The sequence below is a fragment of the Siphateles boraxobius genome, unplaced genomic scaffold (assembly GCF_051911475.1).
Source record: "Siphateles boraxobius isolate OS27281-9 unplaced genomic scaffold, OSU_SipBor_1 22, whole genome shotgun sequence".
Taxonomy (NCBI): Eukaryota; Metazoa; Chordata; class Actinopteri; order Cypriniformes; family Leuciscidae; genus Siphateles; species Siphateles boraxobius.
In genome coordinates, this window is record NW_027508833.1 from 10,575,923 (window position 1) to 10,600,000 (window position 24,078).

Here is a 24,078-nt window from a genome sequence, read left to right on the forward strand (position 1 = left end):
TTCAGGATATTTTTATTCAGCAAGGATGCATTAAATTAAATTATTTTGATTAAATTCGTGACAGTAAAGATTTCGGTTTCAAATAAATGCTGTTCTTTCGAACTTTCTATTAAACAAAGAATAATGAAAAAACGTATTATGTTTTTCACAAAAAATATTAAGCAACACATCTGTTTTTTAGCATTGATAATAATCATAAATGTTTGTTGGGCAGCAAATCAGAATATTAGAACGATTTCTGAAGGATCATGTGACACTGAAGACTGTACTGCATTTTTGATCAAATAAATGCAGCCTTGATGAGCAGAAGAGATTTCTTTCAAAAACATTAAAAAAAAATCTTACTAACCGCAAACTTTTGAATGGTAGTGTTTATTTTAACTTTATTTTCAACTTTAAGTGTAAACAATTAGAGTATATAATTACTACAACATTAGTTTTACTACAACTAAGTATCTACAGAACTACAACTAAGTATCTGTTACTACAGTACTAAAAATGGTTAGAAAAATATCAGAATAAAATTAGAATGCCCTTTTTTAAAGTAAATACTTTTATTTCAGATGGATGAGGAAAATAAAATGGTTCAGAAGGGCATCAACTATAGGAAACACTAAAAGTGCATCACATGACACAATGGAATCAACACTTTTAGTGCAGACAACATCACTGATTATAAAGCTATTCCTCTGAAGGCCCAATGTGTATGTAGATAAAAATAGGCAATTTTCAGTTAGATTAAACTATGTATTGATTCTTTTCAGCACTGAATGATATATTTATTATCAACATTTCTTTTGACAAATCTGCCATTCTGGAGGATTTTTTTTGTCCTCCTGAGCTTATCTATAGAAAGCAGACATCACTGCCTTTTCTCCAAAGGACACAAGCCCAAAACAACGCATCTAGAAGGCAGCATAATTATGCATAGTAAATAAGTGACATCATTTGATGAAGCGTAACTTCACAGCTGTATGTTAACTTAAAAATAAGTGCACACCTTATAATGTCTGTCAACCAATCAGAATCAAGAATTCAACACACTCAAAATGATGGTGTACCAGCCTTTGCTATGAACCTCTGATGTCTCTAAAATGCTGTTAAACTGGACAGATCTCTAGGCTTTGGAACAGAGCTTGTATGTCTTGTATGCATACACAGAATGACCTCTTTCCATCTTAAGGCTTTTATGGGTATATTTTTAATTTAATTGTTAATTAGTTGAATTGAATTTGTAATTTGGTTCTGGCGACACAAACAGAAGAAACAAGAAAAGAAAAGAAACAGGAATGACAACTCAGATTAAACACAAAAAAGAGTGAACATAAAAGAGAAAGAGAGAACGACAATCTGGGAAAGCAGTTTCTGATGTGTTTGATGGAGGTACAACCAGAAACCCTGAGATGCAAAAGAAGAGAAATTCAGAGAGATGGAGTTTGAAGTGTCTAATAGGGTCGGCCCCTCTCTCTCCCCCCCTCTCTCTCTCTCTCTCTCTCTGGGTTCAGTGGGTGTGTCTGTGAGCCGCTCTGTATGCAGCTTTTGTCACGAGTCAATAGAGGTCACCATAGCGATTTTCAACGCCTTTCTAGGAAATAAATGGGCGTCGCTATAGAAATCGAAACTTTCAGAGGATTATTCTGCAAAATGATTGAAAAGAATGAGTCCTGTACAGTGGTCTCCACACCAGACCTGCTGCATTCAGGGACGAGGAAATTACCATCCACTTGAAGAACAGAGAATATATTAAAGAACTATTTAAATAACAAAGAAAAGTAAATAAACTCGGCAAAATGCACTACATGTCCAGCCAAACAAACACAACCGCTCATGTCATTCTGTAAATGTAAAAAAAAAAAAAAAAAAAAAAAAATGAAGATTCAATGTTTGTTTTGTTTTTTAAAGAAAAAAAGAAAGTTGTGACTGTAGTATATGAGACAGGGTTACTATCATGAACTAAAACCATAAAAAAAAAATTTCACTGAACTGAAATAAAACTGAAATAAAAAAATAAAATATAAAAAACTATTATTTTATTAACTTATTTAATTTCAGTTAGTACCAATCTTATTTTTGTTTAGTTTAAGCTGAAGTACTAAAAAAAGCTACAACTTTTACTATAAATTTTACTTTTCAGAACTATATAGATATATTCACTACAGAAATGTCCGTGACTTGCTAAGATTAGATTCATTTCCATGACACCCTGGGTCTTTAAATAGAATTATGCCCACATCAATTTCTCCTTTTCAGGCGTGTAATTCATTAAGCTGTACAGCAGAGTGATTGTGGTTTGACATACTGCTTTCACAATCGTAGGCTGTATTGATTTTATTTTTGCAGTCATAAAATGTCGAGCCTGTACGGTCAGTGCAGGGACCTCATGGTTTCATCTAGACCTGTGCATTGCCCACATCTTACAACACATGTGAAATGCAATAAGCAACCGTACCAGACAATATATCCATTTTTAGTGATTTCCCAATTTTGTAAACGGGGGGTGGGGGAGAGAGGAATACTGAGGACAGCAACATGAAAACTGCACTTTATTTTGCAGTATGTGCACTTACAGTTGACTTCCGTCAGAAAGACCGACTAAAATAAGTTAAAGGAATAGTTCAGTTAAAAATGAGAATTCTGTCATCATTTATGGACCCCATTGACTTCCATAGTTGAAAAAAAAATACTATTGAAGTCAATGGGGTGCATCAACTGTCTGGTTACTCATATTCTTCAAAATATCTTCCTTTGTGTTCAACAGAAGAAAGAAATTCATACAGGTATGGAACAACTTGAGGGTGAGTAAATGATGATAAAATGATCATTTTTAAGCACATGGATTTAACATGGGTTAAGTTGTTAGGTTTAGGTTAGTACAGTACCAATCATTAAAAAAAGTAAAATAAAAGTCTAGAGAAGGTGTCTCACCTGCTCCTCCCGTTGGCCAGTAGCTGGGGGAAGGAGAGAAGACCTGGGCAGCAAAGTCCTCGAAGGTCATGTTCTCCTTGTGGTTCTGAATGATGGCCTCCAGGTAGAGAGCTCTCTCCTCATAACTGATGGCCCATCAAGGAAAATTACATTCACATGACAGAAGTTCAAGTCATCACAGGGTTCAAAAATACCTAGGAACAACGACTGGACAGTGACGAGGGAAACATAAACAAGAAAATCAGAATAACAGCACAGAAGTTATAATGTTATAGAGTTATAATGCTGTCAGCATCTAAAAAGTAACTCATGAAATCATCACAAAGTCATTTTGAAATGATGTGTGAGGAACACACTAAAATGTATGCATGCATATTCAAAAACGGTGAATCAAGATGTTTGCACCATTTTTATGCCAATGATGCCAAATGCAACTGGTTCTCAGGAGTTTTGTTGCCAAACAAGTCTGAATATGCAAAAGTGCAAGGAAGCTTTTTGAGATCTAACATTAGATATAACACATATATACTTTCTAAAAGATGTCACTTGTGCTCACCAAATCTGCATTTTTTAATAAAAAAACAACAACAAAAAACACAAAAAACTATGCTGTCAATATGTTAGTACTGTATGTATACATACAAATACATACATAAGATCACGTTAAAATGCATCAGTTAGGGTTAGTGGATAGAATATGCAGTCCGCACAGTATTAAAAAAAATCATTATTTCTATGGAAAGTCCACATAACACATGGAAAAAATTTATGTGTGTGTGTTTGTGCTTAATGTATTTATACAAATTTTAAGGAACACTTAATACTAATGCAATTAATGTCCAATAAAAGGTTGGTTTAAAGCACTTACTGACATTTTCTGTTTTTCTGTGACCTAATGTAAAGTGAGTACTACTTACAATTAATATGTTGTTAACAGAGCATTATCTAACTCTTTACATATGAGCTAATTAAACAATAATAATTTGTTAATTGCATGAAGAACTGACTGTTGGTAATTAGCCTATTAATATATAATATATATAATATATAATATAGAGACTACAATATATAAACTATTAATTAACTATAAACTAATAGTTTGCAAATGATTTGTAAGTACTTTATTACTATATACTTTTTATAAAGTATTACCAATGTAATTTATTCCTGTGATGGTAATTAGTCCAGTTTTCAGTGATCCTTTAGAAATCATCCTAAAGGTACGGTCACATTTACCGCTGCTCTGCAAAATTTCACAGGCGAAATCCAGTCATTCCAATGGGAATATATTTGTGGAAACCATGATAAAAAAATAAAAAAAACTGTAAGAGACTTTGATAAATAGAAAGTTCGAAAGAACAGGATTTGTTGGAAAAAAGATTTTTTTGTACAATGAAAAAGTTCTGATCTAAATAAAATAATTAATTTACAAAAAAACTACTCAAAAAATACCTCACAAAGAAAGTCACACAGGTTAAGTAACACAGCGCTAAGTAAACTATAGAGTTTTCTATTTTTTCCCTCTTACACAGGCAGCTAAAATAAGCAAGGGAAGTAAATTAAAAATGAGATGTAGCGGAAGACTTTTAGTAAAAGGACAAAAAGAAGTTATTACAGTTTGCTTTAATTACAATTTAGCTTCAGGATCGGGCACATTCCACTTGGCATTTCAGAGCAAATGGAAACTTCATGTAATAGGTTGGGCACTGGTACTACGGCAGATGAAACAAATCAAATCTTCCTGAAGCCATTTGCACTGCAGTCATTACACACATGGTGAGCGTGGCCTGTTCAGTTACAGCGACAGTCCGTTAACCGTCCAAACAAACGCATGAGCAGGTGTTTCTGCCCTGACGTCCACATACACACCAACACAAGCCTGGCAGTCACTCAAGAACTAATACACGTATACAATCCGTGTGCATTGCTGTATTTATATGTATATGTGTATGTGTGTGTGTGCTCTAATGTGTAATGAATAGGTTGAGGAGTGGAGGCACATGCCTGCCTGCTGTAATTCTGGAGAGCCCGACTGATGCCATTCCCATCTCATTAGGGAGGCTGCTTATTCCGCCAGGCGCTAGGCTGTTGCCAAGGCCTTTGCACTCCATCATGACCACGCTGGCTACACCACACCAGTGTGTGTGTGTGTGTGTGTGTGTGTGTGTGCCACGTGCCGGCGCAGCAGGAGCTGAGGCAACCGTGACAAATTGTTGAAAAGGTCCGACTGAACCCAACGCTGACAAGCACCTGAGCCTGAGGGCTGCACACAAGAGGGAGCGATCGGCTTCACTTCTGCATGCTTTCTGCTAAAAACACACAGCGGGAAGGGAGGGGGCGCGCAGATCTGGGTGAAAAACGTATAGCTTAGCCTCGAAATAAAACCGACTCAAAATGATCAGCAACAGACGGCACGCGGTGTTATGAATGTGTACGTACAAATCTGAGTATTAACAGGGGACTTATCAAAAAATTAAAGGTTTTGCTGGTATGGAAACATGGGCAACATTATAGGAAAGAGCCTTTGTATCAGGAAGAAAAACCTTATGCACAATATAGCTTAGCCTCGAAATAAAACTTATCTCTAGAATCAAAACTATCAGTTAAATACGGCATGCATACATAAAGATAAAATCAAAAAATTGCTACTATGGAAACACGGTAAAGTGCCTTTATGGTTCATCAGGAAAGAAAACTAAAGATGAATAACAGTGAGTACTGAAAACATCCTCATTTATATAGCGCTTTTAACAATGCAAAAACACTACTGAGATGTAAAGCACATTAAGTAATGGGTGCGAAAGAAAAGTGTATGTGCGTGAAATAGAGGACAGAGGGAGGGAGGGGAAGAGAGGAATGAGAATAAGAGATAATAAGCCTGATCCCACTAGGTCAACAGAGCCATATGGCGTGCCATTATCAGAGATGCAGATGACTTAAGCGTGGCTCAGCTATTGAGATTCCTAAAACAAATATTGACCTCAGCCAGAGTCACTGCTGCCATCGGCCAACCTGCACTCCCACTTCCTGAGGATGAAGAAAAAAATCCTAACCTCCCATCAATTGAACAAATTTATGCAGCAGTCACAGCACATTACATATCATACATTCATCTGTGCCTAAGCGATGTTTGTGGCTTCACATCAGTTCTGGCACACCTCTGATTTACGTGATACTGCTCCGGCAGCTGTTTATATAAATGCACGCTGGTCTTTAGAAATAGGATTTGTGCTTTATTGTTCCTTGTATGCGTGATATTATAGTATAAAAAAGGTATAGACAACTAACTACAAACAAAGTGTTGTAGAAGCTATTTTCACTCAGAAATTGCAGGTAAATTTCACAAATTACAAAGAAATGGCAAGTAACACATTCAATTAAACCTGAAATGTTCTTATAAAATGTGCTCCAATAATCTCTAAACATAATTTTTACAGTGTAAAAGTCAAAACCATCAAGCTGGTTTTACTGACAGACTTGATTTAGGATTCGTCCACCATCACTGCCCAACATCTCATCTCTTCTCGGATTTCTCTAATTGTTGTGGCACAGGTTGTTCCTTTGAGTGCATGAGGTGGGTTCCTGAGGGCTGGATGACGGTGACATGGACTAATTCAATAAAGCAGAGAACAGTGACGCCGTCCAAGCGCTCGTCTCTGTCGGAAGCAGGGAGATCTGAACATACAGGAAATACGCTGAATGTTTGCACAGACTGAGGTCTTTTAGATGAGACTGTTCCAGAATGCTAATGTTGAGAGAAAAACAAACACGGAACCATTCTGTATTTTCCACAGGCGAGCGGGAACCTATATAAAGTAATTAATGAGAAGAAAGTTATCCGAAGTTTAGGGATTTCCCATCGTGATTGTAATTTAAGTCACCATTTCAGCACCTGTGATGGAAAAACTCTCCAGTCTGATGGAAACAAAACGAAGTGGGAATTTCCAAACCCATTAATGGTAAGAACACGACTCCCAAAGTTTCACGCACCCAGAACACTCTACACTAAATATTTTAGAAAGATCTGGAAACGGGACGTTGTGTCAAAGGGGCAAATTTAACATCCCCCTGAATTGTAAAATAATGTGATGACCTCATTCAGGCACAGGTCAGATTGTGCCTAGATGGGAGAAAGGGATAAAGGGGATAAAAAAGTGTGTAAACAAAAAGTACAATAGCGCTGTTACAACAGAGGGAAAAACAGATGAAGCAAACCCACTTTGGAGAAAAAAAAATGTCCTCTAAGCATACTGCAGAGGGGTTTTAACAGATAATGCTCTTTTTACACTCTTTTGGAGGCCACTTTGCCACCCCACGGTGCACCAGGTGACAAAGGCGAGGCATTAAAGGCTGTCGAGAACAGAAGCCCAGGGGACCGCACAGACTCATTGAGTATTCAGGAACAGTCCAAAACAATCTATTCAACTGGGTCTTCAACCAGAACACTCAGTAGCAGAACACAGTCACAGAAGCTTCAACTGGTCTGTACATGTTACTACAATGAAATCAACAAATGAAAGTTTATAAATCACAGGGAAACATTTGGATTTAGATTCAAGTATGATTCTGAATCATCACTTGTATAGGGGTGTATCTTCTATTATAATAGCGTAATTCTGGTTTTAACGATGAACAAGCTGACATTATAGAGTCTCATTCACTTTGCAACAATAAGATGCCTTGAGATTGCACTTTTAGTATGTGGTGTAGTCTAGTAGAATGCAGTTAGAATTACCCCATTTTTTAAAATATTTTCTCAGAATATCAGCACAAATATAAATGTGATTGATTACATAACAACAGTTCAATCAACAAGAGTTTAATATTGTGTTGCATTTTAAACAGTATTCAGGAAACAAATTTCGTTACTGAATGAATACGCACTTTTGAACAAATCGGTTTATCGGTTGAGTCAATGATTCAATAACCCATTTAAAAAGACAGTCACTCTTCATTCCTGAAAGAATCAGGAATTTGAATGAATGACTCAATGACTCACTCATTACACAAACCTATTGACAGTTTTAGTGTCATCTTTAAAGTATCATTTAATTTTTTTTTACATTTTATTCATTTTTTAAAACATTGTTTATTGATAAAAATGTAATACCATATGAAGCATACATCTAATTAGGTGAGAAAAAAAGCCCTCATAAAAGTTAAAATGGCAAGGAAATCAATAAAAAAAGAGGAAATAAAACCGAATTGCACAGAATATGAAGAATTTGAAAATCTTATATATGTTATGCTATTCACAATTTTAAGAATATTCTTTAAGAAATTTGTTTAAAACAATTTGAAGAAATGTTTTTGGGAATACAAAATATTCTCAACTGTATTCTTGAGTTCACAAATAACAAGAAAATGGCAGTTAAGAAAAATGTTCTTCTTAAGAATGTTTCGTAAATCTGGCCACAGTTCTTATTTTCACGACCGTGTTTTCTGGAGATACGATTTTTGTCAATATTGCACACTCCTACACACATATTTAGTGGTTATTATAAGTCAGCTGTTTTACCATACACGTAAGTCCATTCGTTTTTATCACCCTAGCCTACTAAATTAGCCATCGTGAAATGTTAATTTTTTCTGACGTGTGTGTGAGGGTGACAGAGTGAGATGAAGAGAATGTGTGTAGTTGTCCAGATGGTAAGGGGTGGCCAGTGGGGAATTGAGAGGTCAAGCACTTTGGCAGATCAAAGCCAAGGTCAGGTGGCGGTAGTGGCCATGTTCAAGGTGCAAAGGGACTCAGAGAGCCTCAGATGGCTTCTCATCAGCAGTCAGCTCAGGGCCCAGACCCCAGGGACCGCCTTCTAAACCCATCCCACCCCAAAACCCCTCCCCTCAGTCCACACACACAACAAAAGATCTCACCCCGCAGGACACCTCAACACTGCTGACTCAGGGTCACAACGCCAGTTTGACAATGCGCATAAATCCAACATTTAACATGTTGGTGGAGATAAGGAAGTAGCAAATGAAGCAGGGTAACAAGAAAGGACAGCCGTGGTTAAGATTACATCATGAAATATCAGAAAATTGTCCTGTTAATGGACCTTAGTCAGAGTAGACACCATATGTAGTGTGATGTGAACTGAAAACAAGACGGTGAGGGATGTGGATATCAGGGGCCGGATTCATGAAAATCATCTTAAGAAAGATGTTAAGCAATTTCTTAGGATAAATTCTAAGAAATTTTTAAGAATGTTTCTAGGTGCAATTCTTGAAAAATTCTTAAGTTCTCAAGTACATTCTTATTTTTGTTTTCTTAAAAAGAAAATGCCAGGTTATATCATCGAAATAAACATGCTTTTTTAATGCTTTTTTCAAAGAGCATTAAATCTCAATATGGAGAGGTCTGTTGCATTAATAACTTCATTAAACATTTTACCTTTGGAGATTTAATACTTAAGAATTAAGTTGGATATTATCCATAATTATCCATAATTAACTTATCGATATTATGTTATTTACAATTTTAAGAATATTCTTTTCAAGAAATATTTTTAAAACAATCTTAAGAAAAAAGAAATTTTTGGGAATACAAAATATTCTCAACTGTATTCTTGAGTTCACAAATAAAAAGACAATAGCAGTTAAGAAAAATGTTATTCTTAAGAATGTTTCGTCAATCTAGCCACAGGTCTTATTTTCACAACCATTTTTTCTGGAGTATTTAGTTCACAGAAAATGTTGAGGCGAGGCATATTTTCAATGTTTTGTTTGCAATCAATATAATAGTGAAAATAGTGTCTACCCTGACCAATGTCTGAAAGCATTTTTTCTGCAAGTTAAAACTAATTTTATATTTAACCCTATAAATAGTACTTTGATAAAATGGAACAGGTTTGTGACCAAGTGCAAAGAGCAGATGGACATAGTGACCCGGAGGGGCCTGAGGAAGAGTAAGAGAAAGAAGTGTAATGCTAGAGCTGTTTCAGTTGGGTTTAGAGCTTTATTAGCATCGCAGGGGTCAATTAGCAGACAGAGGCTTGAGGCCTTGCACTGCTGTGTCTGGTTAAGCTGAAGAAAGGCCAGGTCTGATCAGAGATGGAGGCTGTAATTGAAACATAAGGAGCCTCTGGAGTTCTAGCCTGAGGACAGGCCACTTCGCTGTGCTTCTGCATTTAACTGTCGAGTCTTGACAGTGATGCTTGAACAAAAAAAGTGCAAATTGTACAATGCACTTAAAAATGGAAGTCTATGGAGATGTACACTAGGACAAAATAAAACACAGTATTTTAAACGTGTAGCTACAAGACACAACTGTTGACATGAGACTAGTGTGATACAAATCACTAATCAATTGTTTGAGCAAAGTTAGAGTAATGTTAAAAGGTTTGGGAACAAAATAATTTTTTTATTTTTTATTAATACTTTTTACAGCAAGGACTCATTAAATTGATCGAAAGTGACAGTAAAGACATATATACTGTTACAAAATACTTCAAATATATTCTCTTCTTTTCATTCATCAAATAATCTCAAAAACAAACAAACAAAGAAACACTGAAGACTGGAGTAATGATGCTGAAAATTCAGATTTGATCACAGGAATAAATTACATTTTAAAGCTGCAGTCAAAAAGCCGAATTTTATCCCATCATCTGGACATGATTATCCACCTAACGTTACGTTCACATGGATTTCAGTGCAAACAAAGCTCATGAACCTGCCCAACAAGTGCTAACGTTAGCTATCTATACCAACACATTTGGGCAAACATACTTTACTAACATAACGCTAACAAATAAAGTAACTGGTTGATAAAGCACAATTACCTGTCGAGAAGAAATGTTACAAGCTGTGCATCCAGCTTGAACCCAATTAAATCACGTAAATCTCTCCACCTTTCAAATGCCGATCTGATGTTGATCCTGGTTTTATTACAGGCACGGTCGCTTTCTTTCTTTACTTCTTTCTTTTCAGCAGGTGTTCTCTTTTCCTGTGTTGTTTTTGACCTCCAAGCTCTTGAGGTTAACCGAGGAATTGGAATCTTTTCCGCCACCACTCTTCATTACTGCGTGAATTTCAGGCGTGTGCATGTGATTGTAACGTGCGCGAGGGGTGGCGTGTGCATGACCTGTGATTGACAGTCAGATCTCACACCCCCCTGCGCTGATTGGTACCGATGATCCGGGAGCGGTGGATTTTTGCAAAAAAAATAACACGCTAGTTAGAAGCTCGGGTTTTTTTTCTAAAACTACTTTATTTATGTTGTTCTGTCGGATTATAGTGCCGATTGCACTGAATATGATAAAAAAAATGTTGCCGACGGCAGCTTTAAAATATATTCACATAGAAAACAATTATGAATTATATTATTTCACACTATAAGAGTTTTTATTTTTGATGGGATAAATGCAGGCTTGGTGAGCAGAAGAGACGGTAGTGTACATCCAACTCCTGTCATAAGAATGTCGAAATCTGGCTACTTTCACATAAAATGCACAAGTCACTATGGTAAGTAACTATCCCTAAACAAATATATATTTTTTTCTGCTTTTTAAACCCTCAGGAATTCCCACAAACGTTTACTGCAACTGCACTAATGTAATCATGACATTTATTCGCTTTTACTACAAACGCTGTAACATTTTACTAAAAAAAAGTGACTGCTCAATGTTCATCAAAGGTCTTCCTCATTATACTGCTATTAAAATTTTATTTTAATTAACCTCTATTATAGACAGACATGATGGACAGGAATGTTTATGGACAGACATTTAAAGTTTAAAGAGCAAATGCAAATTTCCATCATTTCATTGCTGTAACCATCAAGGCACGGCAAAGGTTAACAATACGCTTCTGCTCACCCCACTTTTATTTGGCCTCTAAATGGGCTCTTATGAGAGGAAGGAGAAGTTGAAGAACTGAAGAGTGACCATGCATGCTCAACCTCCACTCCAGCCAAGCACCAGCCATTAACCTCCACCAATCACATTGACCTTGCCGTCTAGCCGGGGAAGAGGATAATTGGCTGGTTTAGAAAAAAAGGCCCCGCTGCTTTTGGGATATTGTCCGAGCGAACGCACTGCTGACATTCTCTATCTGTGAATGGAATGTTTGCATACAGATGCCTTTCCATTTCTGCTGCACTTGTGCTCTAATTAGGCGCTGACACCAGCAGTCAGATCAAACACACTTCCACAGTCTCAGCTACGCTACGATTATATGGTATCACCACCACAGAATTATATTGTTTCATACTGTGTGTTTGACCACTGGTTATACTGAGATATGGGAAAGAACAAACCACAAACTTGGTTAAGGTGTTTATCTGAAAAAATTAAATGGCAAAAAAGGCAAACTACAGTTCTAGGTTTTATTTTTCCTATGCAAAAAATGCATGGAAAAACAAAAAGCTCACAGGAAAAAAATATTCATTACAACATAATCAGTAATTAATATTTAGTTGGTTCTCTCTTGTTTTTAAATGTCTTGGCCAAAAATTACGCCAGCACAATTTGGCATGTTTCAATGTGTTATCACAAATAGAAAAATTGACTACAAGCACAACTACACAATATGCTTTTACATGTTTTTTAATAATATTTGACGCTGCATATCCAGGGCTTGATCATACTCTTAAACACAAAGTTTCCTTCAGCTTTGGCGCAAATACTTAGCATATGCATGCATTCGAACACAGAGCCTTTTGAAGTATTTTACAGCATGTGCAAACACAGACCCTCGACACATGCCCACTTGAAAGTTTCATCTAGGGCTGCACGATTAATCGCAACTAACATGAAATTGCGCTTAAAGCGGTTTGGCTTATTGCGATTATGAAATCGTAAAGGCTGTGATTATTTGCGACATATATTGTCAGTGACGCACTGCTCTGTGATCAGTAGTAAACACTGCTCCATCTGAAAGCACTGTGAGAATGAGTTGATAGTAACGTAAATTTGAAAAAAGAAGAACACGCCAAACATCTTTCCAAACATGAGAAGCATTTATGAAACTCTTGTCCAACAAAAGACAACATTCAATAAATCAAAGCGTTTCAATCTTTTGTGTATTCAGCTAAAGATAGTATGATGCCCATAGGGTTATCGTACTTCTTCAGGGGATATTTGGAATTTTTGTTCAAGTGCGCCTCTGGCGTTCAGATGAAGCAGCATTTACTACCGATCACAGAGCCGTACTTCACTGACAAGCTGCGCATAAATAATCACAGCCATTGCCAAATCATGTGCGGTTTCATTTTGATGAATAGTGCAGCCCTAGTTTGATCCTTGTCCAGTGTCTGCGCTATTTCCCTCCAGAAGTTATGACCGATAAAATGTCTTTGTGCACGTTTAAACTAGAGTTGTGTGTACCTCTTAACCCCCTCAGACAATCGCTCATCAACACAGGCGTCTTTTGTTCTTGCCGTCTTTGCATACAAATTCGGCTTACATGCATTCTAGCCGGAAAAGTTCAAATATTTAAACGCAACTGAAGCTCAGATCAGATCCAAAAATTACACATTTGCATATGGTCGGAACTCCACACAGCTCCTGTATTACTTCTCCAATGGAAACAAATGATTTCCGGTCTCTCGTTCATGTGGGATAGTGGAAAGGCGGCTTGATTACACGGTTTCTGAACAAGAAGCATTTATAGAAGTACACTCCGTCTTAAATGTTAACTCAAAATGCTCCGCCAATGAAAGAATGAAGCAGGGCTCTAGAGTGCGACCAAAATCTTTCCTAGGTTGCACTGGTGCACCTAACGTCCTCGCATCCGCTGCCTCTCCATGAACGAAGCGTTTGTTCTCCTTTGACGGAACTCACGATATGGTTCATATCGTGGTCTAAACCAATCAGAGACAGAGATGGGGCGGGTCTTTGCCTCTGATTGGCTGTGGTCCAGATATTCCTGTAGGCCTACACTGCTCTGTGCTGTGTGATTGAAATTGTGACCTGAGCACCAGAGAATCAGTTACGGCAATCAGCATCAGCAAAATAAACTCAAGAAAACAGACGACGAACAATGAAAAGAAATAGACCCATAGAGAGTTTTTTCTTTAAGAAAAGTAGGCCTGTTCCCCCCCAACACTCTCCCTGGTCAATGCTCGACAACCGCCCAGACATGGAGCTACTTCAGCCACCAGTCTCCCCAGTCCCTGGTAAAATGCCAAGCCCTGGTCCTTCGTTGGAGATGGCATCCGACTCAGAGACGGAGCCTAGAGACTCAAAATAAAAAGGGAAAAAAATATACATTTCGTAAAGACCGGTTAGACCAGTTTCCCTGGTTAAGGTTTAATAAGAAAGAGAACGTAATGCACAGCATTTATAGTAAAGAATGTGGCCAGAGCATGGCAGGGAACAGTGCATTTGTAAGCGGATCAATAACATTTCAAATCAAAACGCTGAAAAAGCACAATATAAAAAAAAAAGAAAAAACACACTTCATGCCGCGATAAGTGTGTGACTACATTGGCCCCTCTCCCGGCTGCATTTCAGTGACAGGCAGCAGCTATCAGGTCCTCAGAACAATCAGAGATGATAATAAAATGCAATGTCGCCTATAACATCGCAAAAGAAGAGCTACCATTCACTAAATTTAGATCGGAAATTATTCTGATGAAGAAAAATGGATTAGACATGAACCCGATGTACAGCAATGACATTGCATGTGCCCAATTTATTGGGGTAATAGCCGACACATTAAAAAAGACTACTGTTGCCATCACGAATTCCACATACATGTCATTTATGTTCGACGGTTCAGGGAAGGACTTTTAAACAGTAGCACTTTCTATTTTGAAATGTTTTATTTTGCTTAAAATGTTTTAGTTTGGCAGCTCAGTGAAGGAATTTAAACATTTAAAAAAAAGATTTTTATTTTTATATACAGTATAATTGTGCTTCAAATAAAAACAAGTACAGTATTTACCTACACCTTATTCTTGTTTAAAATCATTTACATAATATATATGAATGTATATGGAGCGTGATAAAAAGTTAACCTTGGAATTGTGGTGTTAAAGGCGATGCGAGCCGAGGAAAAATTTGGTTGCACCGAAATAAAAAAGTTAGGCGCACCAGTGCAACCAAGGCAAAAAGTTAGTCTGGAGCCCTGTGAAGTATCGCTTCTATTACCAATTAACCATTCATGAGGGCTTTTATGGGATGGGAAAAAGTGTGTTGAAAAGCAAATCAGAGAAGAGCAAGCAGCAAGAGATGTACAGATAAAGAGAGAGCACAATGGACTTGATGCCAGTGCCCGTCAGTTCCAGTGCCCGTGGGATGGCAGGTGTTGATTGGTGGATTTCTATGGCACCGCTGTAAGGGTACCTGTTGTCACGGTACTGGACGGAGGCGCGAAGCATGTCTCGGTGGAAAAGCCAGGAGGAGGTGTGAGGTGATTATGGGATGGATGGGGGAGGGGAAGAGAGGGAGAACTCCGGAGGGACGAGTGAAACAATGCTGCTGATGTGCTCGTCATTAGCTCAAGGCCCTGGCGTCTCATTACTCAGCTTGTTCTCAGAAAGGAAGATGATTACTGATCAAGAGTGGCAGAGTGAGCGTGTGCATGAGACAAGGAGAAACTACAACAAACAAGGGTGGGGACGCATCAGAAAACATCCCTCTCGTCTTTCAGTCAGTAATGTCAGCTTGTGAAGGATGTGCGTGTGTGTGTGTCTCTTCCACTTTAACACAAGGCTAATTAAGCCCAAAGCCCAGAGATGAGGGGACATGAAGGGGAGTTGAGACAGGTTAATTGAACCTCAAGGGGGACGTTCACACCCTGCACATCTCACCTCTCCAGCATCCATCTCAGAAGGAGACGCGGCGACGTAGAGTTAAGAGAGTGACATCACTTCCCATGTAGATTCCCGTATAGAGCTGCCAGGCCGGCCGAGTCTGAGCGCAGATTTACGACAGGTTTAAATCAAACGTCTCTGCACTACCTGAGCGTGAACGCAAAGGCTCCTCTGCCCACGGCGCTCGAAGTATTGATCCGATCTGTGGGTCAAAGAAAAGGGCTTGTTGGCATAGAGTGAGAATGTAGAGAGGTTAACAGGTTACACCGCACTGAAAGATCTGCCGCGGTGGTGGCACTCGTATTATGGATCTCAGGGGAATTGTTGATTAATGTGAGGTGTATGTGACTCGGCAGTTTTCCACATAGAGAAGACGCGTATCCTGAACGCCAATCCGTCTCACTTTCTCACTAGAGAAAGCTCTGATAGGAATGGGGAAGTAACTTTTGAGGCAGTGGAAAGTGGGAACACAGGACACAGCAAACTGGATTTTCAAAGACACAACTGGACGTGTCTCTCTGAAATTTTCACTGGTCAACCAATGCCAGCACTGCAGCAAAACTTCTTGTCACATGATGAAGCGTTGCTTTTGCGAACCTTTGTACTTCTCCTCTACCTCCTTGCGACAAACCATAGGCAATGAAATCAATAATTTTTCTGTATTCTACTCTAGTGTGTAGGCATCTTAAGACTTTGAGAAGATTGCATAGCCACGCATTGCTTGACTCCAAATTCTAGTGAGAAGTCTTACTTTCTACGGTCGACATAGCATGGCACAGACGAAACCTGTTGATCATATTATCCAGCATGATGTTAAAAATGTGCTTATATGACTAATGACATAAAAAAAGTTAAAGTTTCAGTTATGGTCATTATCCATTTTTATTCAGGATTAAGGATTTTGCAATCTTTCCAGATAAATGTTTTAACAAATTCAGACTGATAAGGGCTTTAATATGAGATGCAAAGAGGGAAGTAATTAAGCCAACAAACCGCTACTATAAAAGGCAATTGGGAACAGTGCTGCTTTTAAAAGAAGTTATAATAAGATGGAGCCATCAAGGCAGACACATCTCAAGTCAGAGGTGGGCAGCGCAGGTTCTTTGAAGAGCTCATTTGTATCAGACACAGGCCTCTTTGTGATAAAAAGCTCCAGCATTTATAAAGCCCTCCTCACTGAGACAATGAGATTAATTCACATGCGAATATGCATTGGGCGCTGAATAATCAGCTAAACATGGAGTTCTGAATGGACATGGATTATAAGAGAGATCCTGTGATCCTCTTTTAAGGTATCAGGCAAATGCATGAAAAATGAATAATGGTGTTAAACAATGATCCAAAATCTGACAAAGACAAAAAAATATAACTACTTTCAGTGAGAAAGAAATGCCAGTCTTTCTCCAATATCAGTAGTACAGAATATCAACTTAATTCATTCGATACATACCTTTACCACACATGCTGTTTATTAGGAACATGTAACCAAAACAATAATTAATTACAGTCAAGCTTTTTAATGGTGTTAATTAAAAATAATAATGTCAATTACTAAGATTTATGGATGATATAGTCTGATATAGTGAGACTATGGTGATCATAAAAAAAACACTTCAATTTTATTCAGAGGCCCAAACTGAGCAAAAATATGCAATTATGTACAGTATGGCTAAAAATTAAGATGCAATTCTAATAGCTTGTAATGCAAATCAATGGGATCTTCATAACACTATGGATATTCAAGTAAACCTAATTTGCTTCAGTCTAGCAATTTTTCAACTATTTTACTAAATATTACTAATAATATAAAAGTTATTTTTTACGTTTACTTTATAAAAGTCTGTGCAGATTTCACAGCATAAAGACACGTGAACCACAAGCTAAAGGGGGACGTTTTTAAAATTATACTAGAAGGCCTTTTACTAGTTAAAAAAGCATAAACAATCAATCAGATGACATAAGGCATAGTAGATTGTGTGCGACAGGTTTTCAGCAAAGATTTGATCGTTTTGATAATTTAGAGCCTTTAGAATTTTGTGCATCAAATATGATACAGTATTAGGGGTGCTTACTATAGGGTTTAATATTTAACTTTGAACAAAGAAGCCTGTTTAGTAGCAAATTGCCTTTTTCCGAGGTATAAATTTTCCCTTGTATTAGTATTAGCTAGTGAAAGTTTGATATAACAACAACCTGAACAATTATAAAAGAGAGAAAATAAGAATACGTGTGTGTGTGTGTGTGTGGGGGGGGGGGGTCGGGGGTTGTTGGTAATTCCTGCCTGCAGGCGCTCTGTGCAGTCAAGCGCACTATTACGAGGACACAATTAAGCGGGATGTGGAAGCCGGCACCTGGTCCAAGGCATTCAGTGGCTTTCAGCAGCAGCTGACTGTACAGTGTCCTCCACACCAGGTGGTCCTCCTTCAATGACATTAGATAGTGACTCCAGGGTTAATAAAGGGCCCGCATTGGCCCAGTGTGATTGCACAAATCCCATTCACTTAGCCACAGACACTGGCTCTTTAAATGGGCTGACCAAACAATGTGCTCTCACAACTCCAACATAAAGACAGCTCGAATCACAAGTTGAAAATGTTACTTCATCAGAAGGACTTCATCTTGTGTCATCAGAAAGCATCCAGGCTGTCTTTAAAATGTAAATACATCTAATGGATATGCTGCTGGAGCAGCTGTAATGTGTCCTAAAATTGGGTTTCTTTTCTACACAATCGTACTGCTGTGACAAGTCAAACATATATCTATATTTCTCACAATATTACAGTGATCCTTAGATTGTTTTTTGTTAACATAATACGTTTAGTCAATCATTTGTACTTTAACAAAGGACAAAGGGATTAAAATCATGATCCCACCACGTCATTGTGAAATATTCAGAGCCATACACCACCAGTCAAAAGTTTGGAATAATTAAGATTATGTTCACCAAGGCTGCAAAAATACAGTAAAAATGTGATATTTTGAAATATTATTACAATTTAAGTTATATATTAGATGTAATGTATTCCTGTGATGCAAATCTGAATTTTCACTATCATTACTCCAGTCTTCAGTTCAGCATTCATTCTAATGTGCTTCTCAATTATTATTTGTGCTCAATTATTAATAATGGCATCGATGTTGAAAACAGTTTTTGCTGATATATATATATATATATATATATATATATATATATATATATATATATATATATATACTGATATATTAGACATGTTTATAACATTATAAATGTCTTTACTGTACTTTTGATCAATTTAATGCATCCTTGCTGAATAAAGGTATTAACTTCTTTAAATAAATAGTAAAAAGTATAATAAAAGTATTAACTTCTCCAAACATTTTAATGGTACTGTATCCACAAAAATATTAGGCAGCAAATACAGTTTAACACTGATAATAATAAGAAATGTTTTCCGAGCACCAAATCAGTATATTAGAATGATTTCTGAAGGACCATGTGGCACTGAATAGTTTTTGCTGCGGTAAAAAATATGTAATATTTCACAATATTATACAATATATTTTTGGTCAAATAAATGCAGCCTTGGTGAGTATAAGATACTTTTTTCAAAAACATTAAAAAAACAGTAATTATTCCAAACTTTTGACAGGTAGTGTATGCATTTATTTGTCGATACCAAATGGATAATTCACTTTATAAAATAGAGATTAAAAATCAATAAAACATTGTGATATCAATTGCATCATACTTCTAGGAGACCAAGACGAAACCATTGGCTTGTGTGGGGGAGGAACTATAGACACTTACTCATAAAGCCTGTGGCATCCTCACCTCACAGCTTTGTGCATTAACCGTCAATGAGATTCATATACATGACAACAGCTATAGATTTGTAGTGGCTCTGCCACAGTAATTGAAAGGCTTTATGAACTGTTTGAAACCAAGTCCTGCAAATCACAATGAAATGCTAAGAGCTTTCATTTCAGCAACATGCAGGATTGTCTGGCAATCAAAAGGAGCAGCAAAAATAAAAACCAATCGCAGATTCGTAATGAAGTTCCAAACAGACGTTCAAAGATGAAATGGCCTCTGGTTGAGGCAAATACTTTATAATGAGCATTTCATAAACAAACAAATGAATAAGAATCACAGGGGAGATTACGGCATTATTATAGACATCCAGTGTAACGTTCTCAAGCCAGGAAAGCTAAGGGACATTAGCAGAGCTTAGCCCTTCACCGAACAAACTGTACTCCTCTACTTCACAATGTAAAGAAAAGCTCCATTTCCACATCAAAGCCCGCCTGGAAAAAAAAAGAATGATGTACACTTTTATGTTGCTTTGCTGTTTTTGGTGTTGTTCTGTTTATTCCCCCTATCCTCTTCGCAGAGACTCCGTTTTGTGTCAAAATGCAAATGGAGAAACACAAGGACATCCTTTAGCTCAGAACAATCACAGGCAGTGCGTGGAGGAGCCGTCTCTGCCTTTGAACTGTTTAAAGTGGTATTAATGGCCAACTTATTAATAATCAACTAACTCCTCTTTAAAGATATACGCCAGTGGAGCACTGCAAAAACTGGGAGCGCTGCGGTCTTTAAAGCGGTCTTCTCAATGCGCAATGTTTTATTCATATATTTTTTATGCTATGCAATGATTTGTTGCTTGCAAAACTTTATTAAACAGAAGATGCTTCAATCAAAGACCTTCCCCAGGCATTTCATTGAAAACTGTACACGTTCAACCAGATTTCTTCATTTGTCTTTATACAAGAATAATTTAAACACATTCCAGGGTACATTCAGCATAATCTGAGCAGCACCTGTGGGATTCCGAAGTTTGGTGCTAATGCACATTAAGAAATAAATTGTTTTCTGAATGGTCTACACTCAATTGAGATGAAGACTGCCCTCATAAGAGCTTTCTATAAAAAGCGTTTGATTGTGTATACTGTGGGTCGCCTATCAATACGTTTAGTCGCAGTTGAAATGACGTGACCCCTAAATCTCGGAGAGAATCATTGGCTGCCAAGTTGCTTAAATTGTTGGATTATGCAAAGAGAGCAAAGTAAACAACGAAAGTTATTATCGTGAATCAGTACCTGTACAACCGAAGAAGCAGAAAAGTTATGCAGCCAGAAGACTAAAAGACTCCCAAAGACTAAAAAAAAGTGGAACGATGTTATGACTGAGAAAATCCTGGCCTTGTCTTGCTCGCCACACTGCTAGAAAAAAGTCTAAACTATCAATCAGATGACAGAAGGACTGGAGTACGATAGTGTGCGACTGGTTTTACAGCAAAGTTTTAATCATGTTGATAATTTAGAGGCCTTAAACTTTCTGCCTATCAAATATGATACAGTAGGCTTTATGTTTAAACACCTTTCTTGTACATGTGCTCAAAACACAGTCAACAGATTGAAAATACCCAAGGATATTTTTTTCATTTATGATGGCCAAGTATTATATAAAGCTGGACCAACTAAAATGTGCTTGGTACATACATATGTTTAATTAAATTGCTCTTTATACACCTAACCTTTTTTGGTGTAGTGTGTTATAATTGTATATTGTTAAATTAGTGCCACAGTCGCTTGACAGAAACAACACGGCACAGAAGCATAAAATGAACGTATCACGGGAACTACGGTAAAGTTGGCGGGTTATACAGTGGCTGACATTTGAGTGACATTTAGGGAAGAATTGGATATGTGTGGCATAAGAGAGGATAAGCAGTCTTCATTCAGGCCGAGAGAGCCCGAGATGAGTGACCGAGCTCTGGGAGATTGAATGGTAATCAGGGCACTGCTGATATTCACCGATTGAAGACTCTTGCTCACCATTGGAGGATTTCAATATCACAAGAGCCCTGGAGGCAGTATTCTTATCAGCAACGGCCTCAGACAAAGAAACCCCCCGAATGAGATATGAGCTTTAATGAGGACCAGTGCTAAACAACCATGACGATTAGCCAGAGAAGAATCAGGCATGCATGAAGACGCAAACACAAAGGCACGAAGCCCCTCTCCTGCAAACGTGTCCACAATCCATATCCTGGCACGCAATCGCGCGCAAACGAACACGAGCCTTGAGACACCACAACTCTTTTGAGAAAGACTATCATGCGAAGAATACCTCCGCTGCCGCAGGCAATATCATTTTAATGAGCGAGAAACAAAACACAAACAAAACAAAGCAACAGTGCTCTGGAAAAACGCAGTCCGATCTTGTGCACACACACACTCTCGTACATTCAAATACTCCCACACTTAAGTGCCAAAGCTTGCCAGAATTGCTCATTATCACTCCCTTTACAAGACTATAGACAAAGCACGCCAGAGACAAAACCCACACACGGCTCATCAATGCGAAGGCTTGGATTGTGTACAAGGGCGACAAACAAAAAGCGGAGCGACATCCATTTGGATAACCTGAGAGGGCTAACAGCTTTCTCCCAGAGTTGGCAGCCTGAGGAGGGAGGAGAAGAAAGTTCATTAATTAAACAGGGCTTGGGCAGACAGATGGAACCGCTAGCTGGATGCTAATTACTCTGAGAAGACGAGCAGGTTTAACACTCGTCCTCCCCTCCTCCGCCATCAATCACAATTAGCACGGCTCCGAAATGTCGATCCCTCTCATCGGAACAACAACAGGAAGAGTGGGACACAGAGGCAGGAACTGTGACCAACTGGACCACTTCATGTCAGCTTAGAACATTTTTCACAGATACACAGTTGTAGACTTGGGTATGGACCAGAGGATCGTGCACCAGTTACGAGACCAAGAATATTTTATTACAAATTAAATGAGCAAAAACTTTGGAGAATGCTTGCGAACTTCTAAGGTGCGCCTGAATCTGCTGAGAGACATTTATCCTCTTTGCATCCTCACTGTTCTGAGAAAATATCAGCTGAACCAGCTATACTCAGGTAAAACTGTTCAAATACAGTAGTGGAACAACTCTTAACAACCAATATCCACACTGGCTGTGTCTCTGGTTCTTAACTGTGCTCAAGAAAATAAGCTATCGGTGTCTAGCATTTATATTTATGTTTTTGAAATAAGTCGCTTACGCTCACCAAGGCTGGATTTATTTAATACAAAAAAAAAAAAAAAAAAAAAACGTTATTATGGTTGCACTTTCTTCTACAGTGTGTGTACCTACAATGTACTTACCTAAGAAAGTACTTAAGTAAATAAATTAAATAAATAAAAGGTAACTACATGGATTAAGGTTAAGTTTAGGAGTAGGTTCAGGGTAAGCTACCCAGTTATTGTAATTACTTTGATAAGTATATTAAAGGGTATAGTATGTATATGGGAAACATGACTATAACATTTTTATATTCTAACAATATTATAACAATTTAAAATGTTTTCTATTTGAATATATTCTAAAATATAATTCATTCTTGTGATGGCAAAGCTGAATTTCCAGCAGCCAGTTGTGCTGCTTTATATTTTTGTGGAAAACCGCAATACATTTTTTATTTCACGATACTTTTATGAGGAGAAATTTTACAAGAAAAGTATTTCATTAAAATCAAAATTATTTGAAACCAAGTAAAAGTCTTTACTGTCATTTTGGTTCTTATATGTATCTTATGGAGCCCAAATCTTTGAATGGTACATTTGCACTATGAAATAAATAAGAGTTGTGTAAGAAACATCATAAAAACCATCAAAGACCAGTCTACTGTGTGGTCACTGTACGAGAGTAGGGAACAAAAATTTAAACATAGAAACATTCTGTCTAAACAAGAACAACTGATCAGCCATAGAGATAATTTCACTGTGTACTTGAAAACATGATCTATTTGTATAACATATAATGTTAAAACCCTATTTGTATAACATATAATGTTAAAACCCTATTTTTATAACATATAATGAGGCAACCGTTTATCCATTGTTTCACATTTAATACAGTTGTCTCTAATCCATAAAAAATAAACAACAACAAAACAGGAGAATACTCTATGCCAGAGTGCAACAACAGAAGCTGGCAGGTGCCAACAGGAGCCGCTCTTATGCTTTTCTCACGCGGTTTAGTAACGTCACTCCTGAGGGAGCATTAATAAAGGAGCAAGCTCTGTGTAACTCTACCTCTCTCTCTCTCACACGTACACGCGCACACAAACACACGCGCACACACACACCAACCCTGATCTGGCAATGGCTCCTCCATTCATAATAGTGGCAGAACATGGACAGATGTCAAGCATGAATGCCTAATGGAGTGCTAGTGATTTTTTTTTTCATTTTAATGTTGTGTGGGAGGAGACGGAGGTTCAAGTTTAAACGCAGATTGTCAAAGTCAATAACATTGGCGCAGACGTTCTGTTACAGAAAAACAATAGAGCAACAAACACCCAGTAGCTGCTAAAAGAAGGCAAAATTTTGTGGAAAATTAGAAAAA

The 24,078-nt window shown here is 37.6% G+C and overlaps 1 protein-coding gene across 11 annotated transcripts in view; it reads right to left on the bottom strand.

Moving 5' to 3' along the window:
• The window catches only part of ralgapa2 (Ral GTPase activating protein catalytic subunit alpha 2), a 214,882-nt gene that overhangs the window by 8,801 nt on the left and 182,003 nt on the right, over window positions 1-24,078 (bottom strand). For all 11 annotated transcript variants that reach the window (XM_077238633.1, XM_077238636.1, XM_077238642.1 and 8 more), the window contains one exon: window positions 2,926-3,050. In XM_077238633.1, the coding sequence (XP_077094748.1) occupies window positions 2,926-3,050 (125 nt within the window). The remainder of the gene's footprint in view (window positions 1-2,925; window positions 3,051-24,078) is intronic.